Below are 11,991 nucleotides of genomic sequence, written 5' to 3' on the forward strand. Positions count from 1 at the left end.
GAGAAGGGAATTTCCCTTTGCGTTAAGCATGACGTAATGGTAAAGAAAATGAAGCCAGAACACAGTGAGCGGGAGTTTCTGATGATTTTCCCCGTAAAGACATTAAAATCGGCGGAATGGCTGAATGATAATTAGGTAGTGTGAGATAGCAGAAATTTTAATCTGTTTGATCAAAATACACGCGTTTACCACTCTTTGTTTTCAGACTTATGTTGTTTTTCTTCCACTGACCTTTTATTCTCATTATATAATTATAATGCTTTCGTTAATCGTTCCGACTTATCACGATTTCAGATACACATCGTCAAACCAATTAGGCCTATCAATCTTCACAACTTGTCACCCATATGATATGAAACTTCTTGGCAAACATGCGTCTGTACTCGTAATATTTCCATTGATGTCGACCTCACAATAAGTGTATAATCAGTCGACAAACTCTTTGAAAATTAAGGGCTATCTACATTCCAAGAAAAGGATTTTAGAACAACTTCCCTCAAACATGGTCTCAAAGATCAACCGAAAAATCAAGTTATGTTAATTTTAGGAACGTCCGTCACTCATTGGAATGTGTATTGCGAAACCCAAACATGACACGAAAGGGTGTTTTTTTTCTGTAGTGTCAACAAGGGTTTTCTTTTTCCCTGATTGCATAATGCATAGGTACCTTCAACCAGGGTATGTATCACCAAAACGGGTATTGAAAAAGTCTACCCCTTTAATTGATCTGTCGGGAGTCTGCGCGATTAATCGAGATGAGCCTCATGTATTTATTTATTTATTTCTAATCTTTTGTCAGGGTAGCTCATTCACCAATAAGTAGTGGTCTTCCATGGTGCCCTGAATAAACATGAACATATTTACATCAAAAAGCAAAACGTTTATACAGAACAATTAAATAAAATTCTATAGTACATTTAAAAGATATGACACAGCAATAATAGACGTGGCAAAAATAATACTGGTTTGCAAAATAAACACATATCATTAACCTAGTTCAACAGTAATGTCAATAGGAAAATATTGATTAAGTATTAAATATTGATTTCCCTCATTGTCGGTCGTAGTGCGTAACATAGTGTCTGATCCGAGACTATGCCGAATATACGGTCTAGTGCATCCCATATACTCGGTACTTAAGCTGCTCTCATTGACGGAGGAAGGCCAAAGCCAGAGCTAGGCTCTGCTTCTAGACTTTGCAGAATTATGTGTAAGTGTCAGTTTAGAGTCTGTGCCTGCAGACTAAGGCATATGGATGAATGCTTCATCTACACAGAACAATGCTATAGTCCCCTAGCCGACAAATTATTCGAGAAGAGGGAATATTTTCTTCAGGTTCTATCCGGTGATCTCCTATCGATCGCACACCCACCCGTGCATGAGATGCACGCCAACATCCATGTCGTCACCATGGTTACCAGCTAATTGCGTCGTTGTGGGGAATATCAAGTTTTTGATTATTATTCTTGATAAAACTATTCAGTGGCGTAAGTATTTGAGCGGACGGAGGGGAGGAGAGGGGATTTAAAGTTAAGGGGTTAAGAGTGAAGTGATAACCACTGGTGATAACAATAACGGAATTGAATGGATCACTTATTTTGTATAATTTCAATAAAAGATTTGGGGAAACTGATGGGACTTGCTAATGTATTCCCACATGCGTCGCTACCTACACACCAATAACACAAAAGACCATAGACACAAGGTGCGAAGGACAAAGCCAAACGCTATTGATACCAATATGGCAACAACAGATCAATGACCTTGTAAATCGCACAGGTCACAACAATACGTAGGGTTACATTTGGGGAATTCCCTTTTCTTAGCATAGTAGGACTACGGTCTATAGACTTCCCCTTCCTTTTCCCAAGTCTCACAAATAGTTTGCTGGTACCACCCCTCGCCAAGTTGTCAGCTATTGTGTAATTAAGGTCTGAACTACTGGACTTTAGAATCATAAGCTTACATGATATCTAGCTGATAACTAAATAATATCTAAAGCCTCGGTCACAAATGCCATTACGAACTGCTACGAACACCGTAAGAACGATTTTCAGACAATGGAAAAAACAGGGAGATTCGAACGAAAATTTGTGACCGTAGCATAACTGATCTTGAGATAATCACAGCATTGGTTGGATGGATTTAGAGTCCGGTTATTATTTGTAAATCATAATTAAGGTGCAGTTTCATTTTTCAAAAAGTCTACCTTCACCAGACTATGTCGAACTGACATTGAATACACGGCGTAGATGGCGCTATTCCACAATCATTTGATCTTATCTTTAATTACGCTATCATGATGACAATCATCGTGATCATCTCATGTTGAAATATCAAATTTAAAATTATGACATATCCACTTATATGTTATTATTCTATTTTGCATTGGTAGGAATATTGTAACCGCGTATTAACCGTTTTTGATTAATTATATTAGAACTTCGCTATTTAAAAACGGGTAAAAAAAAACTAAATGTCAGAATGGACAGTTTATACTAAAAAGGCAATCGCCGAACCATTATCATCATGATTGTTTGAAATATGAGATGAATAAATAATTGCGAATCTCAAATTGGCAAATTAGGTCAGTGGGTTGTAGTAGAAGTAGTAGTAGTAGTAGTATTTATTTATGTATAAAACATGGTAACAATGCATGAGGTACGGTGGATTACTCACATTCAGCTTACCCGACATGGGAAAGCTGGTCTTCCGTGGGGCCCGGAACAATTACATAAACAAAACAGAACATAAATACATATCTGAACAACAGTAAACACATTTTGAGGGAAAAAAAAAAAAAAAAACATTTCAGAAAAACACGTAATCATAACAAGATTACGGGTACAAAGACAACTCTCCCGTTTGTCGTGTACAAACATATCATTAATTTTTTTTTCTTAAGTGTTTTCTCCCTTGTGGCACTAATTAAAAATAGTATGGATAGCATATTATTATAGGTCGTTTAAAAAGAAAAGATCATGAGTCAAATACATTGGCCTCATTAACTCGCATGCCATCATACTATACTAAGTACATGGCCACCATAACAGCCTCAGAATCGCGTTGATCCTTCAATTGTTATTGTGTGTTACTATTATTATTTACTACTATTTTGGCAACTATAAGTTATAGGGGGCTGCAATTTACAAGCCCAGCTTTTCAGCAGTCCCATCCATGACCAACCTGTTTTATATGCCTGTTGTACACTGTGGACCAATTACAAATATATTGTTAAGTTTCATTGTTTTCCTATACATGTACATTGCAATCCCATGTACTTTATTTTATTTTATTGGAAATAAGCGAAATGAAATGAAAAAAATGTTATGGAAATTACAGATCAATGACATCCTGAATCTCAATGATACCGGGCCAATTTGTTTAGTGGTATTTAAATCTAAATCAAACCTAATTTCCTTTCTTTATAGCCTCAAAATTTGATTATTCTGCTAAATTTCCTACTTTTAATGCTTTATCGAACTCAACCTGAAATTAGGTTGAACTTCTCCCTTTCAGATTCTTGCCTCTTTTTCACATTAAAGGCATCGTTTAACAATGTTAAATCTGAGATGCATGGCCGAACGTGTTATGAGTGTCTGTGATATGGTGTGATATTGAAGCCCTAAACAAAATTGCGCTTCAAAATGATCTTGAAGTGCCTCATGAAGTAAAAATCGTTTCCCCCAATAGACTGTAATGCTATAAAAACTGTTAGGAAAACGAATTTTTAAATTTCGATTTCCAGTCTTAAATATCTTGATAATCGGACAGGCGATCGGCTATTGTAAATGTCATGGGGTTCCTGACTAAACTAAAGATTTATAATTATCATTGCAGCATGAGCTAAAAAAATCAGGATTTCGTTTCAGAATCTGAGACAAAGTTACCAAATCACTTTAATACTTTTGATTGCTTCGTTGCCTTTCAGCCACTAGCGGATTTGAAGGAGGGGAAAGGGGGCTATTTGCCCCCTCCTGACGGATTAGAGACCAGAGAAAGAGAGACAGAAAAAGACTGTTATCACTTCTGTATAAAAGTATAGTTAGCATATTGAGGGAATCTTTTGAGAGCCAAGATTGCACATGGAAAGCACAAAATAATTAAGTACATATTCTCTCCAGACTCTTTCCCAAATAGTCAGTTTAGTAACCCCTGCCTCCTCTACAATGCATACAATTACATAAGTTGTTTATTTCAATAAGCAATATGAATTACAGCTCCAAAGTAAGAAGACATGTGTCGCCCCTCCTGAGGCGAAGGCCTGGATACGCCACCCCTTCAGTCTTTAGTTATGTAGAAACCAAAGCTGATAAAGAAAATGCATATGCAGTGAGAATACTTATAAACTTGATATTTCATGCGTCACAATGGTCCACCAGTCAGATGAATCGCTTTGTGATTTAATATAAACATGATCAAATTGAAAGTACAGTACTGTGTGGCAGGTTGGCAGTAGTCTGATTCGAAGGCAGAGTAAAGTTTTGGCGTCATCAAATATTTGTTTTTAAAACCTTATAAATGTATGTTTTATTCCGATGCGCCCCTGGCTCCCTCGTCTAAATTTCAATTTCAGGAAAACTTGGCATTGCTTGAATTAGAGGTTAAGAAGGTTATTCAAACTTCAAAGTAAGAGAGTTATGCCTATTCCGCTATGCTCATATAAACTTTCTTTCAAGATTTAAAAAACGGCGTTACGTCTGGGAAAGAGAATAGTAAGTATGAAACTTTGATTACTTTTGCTTCAAGTGCATGCTTATTCTATTTGGCTTTTCAACTTATTTAAATCATTTTCATCGCACAATAATAACAGTTTGATACAGAATAGTATGAAACCTCTGTAGTATTTTTTACATCCTCTTTGATATACGTCTGGCTTATCAACTTGGAGACTTTCATCGCAAAAGTTGAAGGACGCTGGTTGCCAGGAAAGGCAGTTTGATCACCATTTTCTACCAGAAGGTAAGAACATTTCGTTATATGCCTATTTTTTTTTTAAATCATACCCTTATTGCTCTTCTCTGTGCTTGTCGAAGGGATGGGGGGGGGGGGGGGGGGGGGGGAGGAGGGAGGGGGGACGTGTAAGCTACCACACCCTGTTGAGGCGTCAATAAACATTGCCTCTTTTCTACTTGCGACACACTTGGGCCTGTTTTCTTCATCTTTTTCATTGTACAATATGAAATGACTCGCATACTGGTAGGAGCAAGAGGGTGAAAATGGGATTCATTGCCACTCCAAGAACTTTCCCCATCACGTTGATAGCATAGGACAGTCATGCCAAATCAACTGTTTTCATTACTACTGAAGTAACCGTGTACTCATGTGTGATGTCATCAAGAGATGATATTTCATTGTAATTATTTTAAAGACATCATCCGTTCGGTTATCATAATTTAAGAACAAACTTTAATTCCATGAACAATTATCTTTACATACCCTCCATCAAACGAAATATGTTCCGAATAGAAAAAAAAGGGATACTTTGGATGATTCAAATAGTGTATGACGTCATTATAGTTGTACCGGCATTACCAATTATACAGGTCCTCTAAATCTTCAAAAATGCATACATTTCCTATTCTTTGTCCCCCCCCCCCCTCCGCCAATTTTGTCACAGATTATGTCTTTCTAATATATCTGGTTCATCAGGAGTCAACCTTCTATAAACTAAAAAAGCGGTATTCTGCTTTTAGCCCTGTGACATCATTGTGAGCAAATGAATGTTGATGCTGTTTTGACAGTTGATGGCGGCCCTTTATTAATGGCTTACCTATAGCTTCAAAGGAAATGCAATTTATTATAATAACTGTGACTCCTTTTTTTCTTCTTACAGCACCTGATGTTCCAAAGCAAGAGAATGGCTTCGTTGGCCATTCTCTTTTCATTGCTGGTGTTCATACCGCAAGTGATTAGCCGACGAGACGAGATGATGACGACGACGCCCGGCAACGAATGGACAGTGAATACTAAAAAGGCAATCCAACCCTTACGATTATGATTGTTTGAAATATGAGATAAATAACTAAGTGCGATTCTCAGATGGCAATTAGGTCAGTGGATTGTGACGTAGACAAGGACAACTCGTGCGTCGTGTAAAAAATATCATACTTTTGTCTTTAGTGTTTTCTCCCTTGGGGCACTAATTAAAATATATTATGGATAGCATATTATTATAGGTCGTTTAAAAAGAAAAGATCATGAGTCAAATACATTGGCCTCATTAACTCGCATGCCATCATACTATACTAAGTACATGGCCACCATAACAGCCTCAGAATCGCGTTGATCCTTCAATTGTTATTGTGTGTTCCCTTATTATGGATATAGGCCTACTATTTTGGCAACTATAAGTTATAGGGGGCTGCAATCTACAAGCCCAGCTTTTCAACAGTCCCATCCATGACCAACCTGTTTTATATGCCTGTTGTACACTGTGGACCAATTACAAATATATTGTTATATAAGTTTCATTGTTTTACTATGCATGTACATTGCAATCCCATGTACTTTATTTTATTTTATTGAAAATAAGCGAAATGAAATGAAAAAAATGTTATGGAAATTACAGATCAATGACATCCTGAATCTCAATGATACCGGGCCAATTTGTTTAGTGGTATTTAAATCTAAATCAAACCTAATTTTCTTTCTTTAAAGCCTCAAAATTTGATTATTCTGCTTAATGTCCTACTTTCAATGCTTAATCGAACTCAACCTGAAATTAGGTTGAACTTCCCCCTTTCAGATTCTTGCCTCTTGTTCACATTAAAGGCATCGTTTAACAATGTTAAATCTGAGATGCACTGATGGCCTAACGTGTTACGAGTGTCTGTGATATGGTGTGATATTGAAGCCCTAAACAAAATAGCGCTTCAAAATGATCTTGAAGTGCCTCATGAAGTAAAAAATCGTTTCCCCCAATAGACTGTAGTGCTATAAAAACTGTTAGAAAAACGAATTTTTAAATTTCGATTTCCAATCTTAAATATCTTGATAATCGGACAGGCGATCGGCTATTGTAAATGTCATGGGGTTCCTGACTAAACTAAAGATGTATAATTATCATTGCAGCATGAGCTAAAAAATTCAGGATTTTGTTTCAGAATCTGAGACAAAGTTACCAAATCACTTTAATACTTTTGATTGCTTCGTTGCCTTTCAGCCACTAGCGTATTTGAAGGAGGGGAAAGGGGCTATTTGCCCCCTCCGGACGGATTAGAGACCAGAGAAAGAGAGACAGAAAAAGACTGTTATCACTTCTGTATAAAAGTATAGTTAGCATATTGAGGCAATCTTTTGAGAGTCAAGATTGCACATGGAAAGCACAAAATAATTATGTACATATTCTCTCCAGACTCTTTCCCAAATAGTCAGTTTAGTAACCCCTGCCTCCTCTACAATGCATACAATTACATAAGTTGTTTATTTCAATAAGCAATATGAATTACAGCTCCAAAGTAAGGAGACATGTGTCGCCCCTCCTAAAGCGAAGGCCTGGACACGCCACCCTTCAGTCTTTAGTTATGTAGAAACCAAAGCTGATAAAGAAAATGCATATGCAGTGAGAATACTTATAAACTTGACATTTCTTGCTTCACAATGGACCACCAATCAGATGAATCGCTTTGAGATTTAATATAAACATGATCAAATTGAAAGTACTGTGTGGCAGGTTGGCAGTAGTCTGATTCGAAGGCAGAGTAAAGTTTTGGCGTCATCAAATATTTGTTTTTAAAACCTTATAAATGTATGTTTTATTCCGATGCGCCCCTGGCTCCCTCGGCTAAATTTCAATTTCAGGAAAACTTGGCATTGCTTGAATTAGAGGTTAAGAAGGTTATTCAAACTTCAAAGTAAGAGAGTTATGCCTATTCCTCTATGCTCATATAAACTTTCTTTCAAGATTTAAAAAACGGCGTTACGTCTGGGAAAGAGAATAGTAAGTATGAAACTTTGATTACTTTTGCTTCAAGTGCATGCTTATTCTATTTGGCTTTTCAACTTATTTAGATCATTTTCATCGCACAATAATTACAGTTTGATACAGAATAGTATGAAACCTCTGTAGTATTTTCTACATCCTCTTTGATATACGTCTGGCTTATCAACTTGGAGACTTTCATCGCAAAAGTTGAAGGACGCTGGTTGCCAGGAAAGGCAGTTTGATCACCATTTTCTACCAGAAGGTAAGAACATTTCGTTATATGCCTATTTTTTAAAATCATACCCTTATTGCTCTTCTGCTTGTCGAAGGGATGGGGGGGGGGGGGGGGGGGGGGGGGAGGGGAGGGGGGAGGGGGGGGGGGGGGGGGGCTTGTAAGCTACCACACCCTGTTGAGGCGTCAATAAACATTGCCTCTTTTCTACTTGCGACACACTAGGGCCTGTTTTCTTCATCTTTTTCATTGTACAATATGGAATGACTCGCATACTGGTAGGAGCAAGAGGGTGAAAATGGGATTCATTGCCACTCCAAGAACTTTCCCCATCACGTTGATAGCATAGGACAGTCATGCCAAATCAACTGTTTTCATTACTACTGAAGTAATCGTGTACTCGTGTGTGATGTCACCAAGAGATGATATTTCATTGTAATTATTTTAAAGACATCATCCGTTCGGTTATCATAATTTAAGAACAAACTTTAATTCCATGAACAATTATCTTTACATACCCTCCATCAAACGAAATATGTTCCGAATAGAAAAAAAGGGATACTTTGGATGATTCAAATAGTGTATGACGTCATTATAGTTGTACCGGCATTACCAATTATACAGGTCCTCTAAATCTTCAAAAATGCATACATTTCCTATTCTTTGTCCCCCCCCCCCCCCTCCGCCAACTTTGTCACAGATTATGTCTTTCTAATATATCTGGTTCATCAGGAGTCAACCTTCTATAAACTAAAAAAGCGGTATTCTGCTTTTAGCCCTGTGACATCTTTGTGAGCAATGTTGATGCTGTTTTGACTACTGTTGATGGCGGCCCTTTATTAATGGCTCACCTATAGCTTCAAAGGAAATGTAATTTATTATAATAACTGTGACTCCTTTTTTTCTTACAGCACCTGATGTTCCAAAGCATGAGAATGGCTTCGTTGACTATTTTTTTTCATTGCTGGTGTTCATACCGCAAGTGATTAGCCGACGAGACGAGATGATGACGACGACGCCCGGCAACGAATCGGCCTCTCTTCGGGTCGCATCGGCTCTCACTTCGGGAATGTGTGATTATGATGTGACTGAGAAGAAGGCCTATTGCAGAGACAAAGGTCTTGACAGCGTACCGGGCGATCTTCCCTCAGATACACTGCGTCTTGATCTGTCCCTGAATTATATCCGCAATCTTCAGAACGACTCCTTTATCCGATACACTCTCCTGTTCTTCCTCGATCTTTCTAGAAATGACATCACCAGCACTGAACCGGGAGCATTCAAACCGCTCCAGAAATTGGTTATCCTTGACCTGAGCAACAATCCGAGTCTAGCATCAGGTGATGCCTTTGAATGGCTTCAACAACTGAAACTTCTCGTATTAGATGGTTGCAATTTCACGTCTGTACCAGACGGGTCTCTGAGATCGTCACCCAACTTGCGAAGCCTCGATATGGCATACAACAGGCTGACATCCATTACAATTACTTCTTGTAGCGATCTAGTAGCGCCAGATTTTAACTTTGGTTACAACGGAATAACAAAACTAACCCCTGAGACATTCGTCATCTTGTGCCCTATGGATACCATTGTCATTACGGACCCGATACAGTTCATCGATCCTGCAGCCATCGCGCCGCTACAGGCTCAGAACCTGATCGTGGGTGCCCTCCCAATGGCCATTGAGGTGTTGACTCAGCTGTTCCATGGTGTGGCCATCTCGGGCATCAAGGGACTTTCAGCCATCGGAAGCGGCTTGACAACCATCCCACCTAATTTCTTCAGTCCACTCTCCAATGCCCCTCTGTCCTTCCTCGATCTATCTTTCAATGAGATAAATCCCCTGAATCACTCCATGTTTTCAAATTTGACCAACCTATACAAGCTCATTTTGAGTAGCAATGATATTCGTGCAATAGAACCAGAGTACTTCGCGGGTATGAAAGAACTACGAGTTCTCGATCTAGGGTACAATGAAATTCACAGCATTAACCCAAATGACTTCAGATGGACAATAGATTTAGATGAGTTGTATTTACAGGACAATAGATTGGTGGAAATAAATTCATTTTCATTCCATGGTTTGTGGAATTTGACGCTCTTAGATTTGTCCAATAACGAGGATCTCTCCTCTCTGGAAATAAAATCTTTCCACGGACTTGGAAACTTGGCGATTCTTGATGTGCCTGGGTGTAACCTTCAGGTGATGTCATTATGGTCACCTCTCCTGACATCATTCAATATCTGGCACCAAGTTCCTTACTTTGGGGATGGCTCGTTTATACCAGGAGAAACGTTTAAAAGTACAACATTGCTCGAGTTAATGGACTTGACAGGTTCTATAGTGACTATCAATAGTCTCTGGGATTCGTCGAGAAACTTATCCCTGTTTCATAGACTGGGATATTTACGGGCTATATACCTTAACAACAATCCTATCGGTGGTCTGCCGAGAGGTGTGTTTTCAAACTTAACTTCATTAACAAAACTCTATCTGAAAAACTGCGAACTGGCATCCATTGAGACGGGACTGTTTTCGGGTTTAAGATCCTTGAAAGAACTGCACTTGGAACAAAACCATCTGAAACACATTTCGCCTGGTCTTCTTCAAGGTTTAGGACAACTTCTGGCACTTTATTTTGATGATAATCACATAAGTTATATCTCTGACGATTTCTTTACAGAAAGTCCTCTGTTGACTACATTGACGCTGACTGACAACGACCTGACAACCTTTAACTACAGCACCTTCAAAGTGATCAAGTCCACTCTTTCTGCTATAGAGCTGGTAAATAACCCCATCGTGTGTTCGTGTGATATTGCGTGGCTGGTTGACTGGCTTAGTGGACCTGTGCGTGTCATCCATGCTGATCAGACATACTGCTCTTCTGCTTCTCTAGATCCTCTGAAGCAAAAGCCCTTGCTGACCTTCCAACCAGAGAAATACTGCAGTCCCAACATTACGTTAATCAGCCTGCTAGTTCTCGCTTGTATTGGTGTTGTCGTACTTTTCTTACTATGCTATCGTAATCGATGGGCGTTGAGGAATAAACTATTCCTCCTCAAGCTTGCTGTCTTAGGGTACGACGAAATCGAGGATGTCCGCGGTCATGGTGAGTTCGCATTTGACCTCAACGTCATGTGTGACGATGACGACGACGAATGGCTGAGGGCGCACCTCAAACCTGCTCTGGAAGAGCGACTTCCCGACTTTGATAGAAACGTCTTAGGCGATGAGGACCTCATCATCGGTATGCATTATCTCGATGCCATCCATTACGTCGTCGAGAAGAGTTATAAAACCATCCTGTTAGTGAGTAGGAATGCTGTTCGGAATAACTGGTTCCTTGTCAAGTTCCGGACAGCTTTGGACCACGTCAACGACTACCAACTCGAGAACATGGTGGTGATCTTCTTAGAAGACATCCCAGACGAGGAGTTACCGTTCCTGGTAAGACTATTCCTCAGCGACCATGGGACATACCTCACTTGGACGGAAGACGCAAAAGAACAGGAATATTTCTGGACCAAGTTCGTCAAACTTTTGAAGGTTAATCGGAAAACAAACCATGTCATTCCTCCCGAGTAGGGTAATGTGTGGTTTGAAACGACAGTGGTTGTTCATATCACAATGACCGACCCAGACAAGAGGGAGGGATCACTAGAGACGGCCGATCCCGGCAAAATATGGGAAAAGAGGAAGATCTTGTTTTTTCTTCTTTATGTTGTTCGTTCAAATAATTACGGCTGTTCATAATAGAGTAGAGCTGCGGGGAGATGGAGGAGGGGGCGAGGGAAGAAGGGGGAGGTGGCACACCCCGCCCCCCCCCAC

The 11,991-nt window shown here is 39.3% G+C and overlaps 1 protein-coding gene across 1 annotated transcript; it reads left to right on the top strand.

Annotated features, from left to right (window-relative positions):
* Nucleotides 1-9,165: 9,165 nt before the first annotated feature.
* Nucleotides 9,166-11,748, top strand: LOC115921366 (slit homolog 2 protein-like). The gene is made up of 2 exons (XM_030978788.1): nt 9,166-10,096; nt 10,844-11,748. Exons 1-2 carry the CDS (start codon nt 9,166-9,168, stop codon nt 11,746-11,748), a joined length of 1,836 nt encoding a protein of 611 aa, XP_030834648.1.
* The last annotated feature ends 243 nt before the right edge of the window (nt 11,749-11,991 follow it).

The sequence above is a fragment of the Strongylocentrotus purpuratus genome, unplaced genomic scaffold, assembly GCF_000002235.5.
Source record: "Strongylocentrotus purpuratus isolate Spur 01 unplaced genomic scaffold, Spur_5.0 spur5_scaffold_1, whole genome shotgun sequence".
Taxonomy (NCBI): domain Eukaryota; kingdom Metazoa; phylum Echinodermata; class Echinoidea; order Camarodonta; family Strongylocentrotidae; genus Strongylocentrotus; species Strongylocentrotus purpuratus.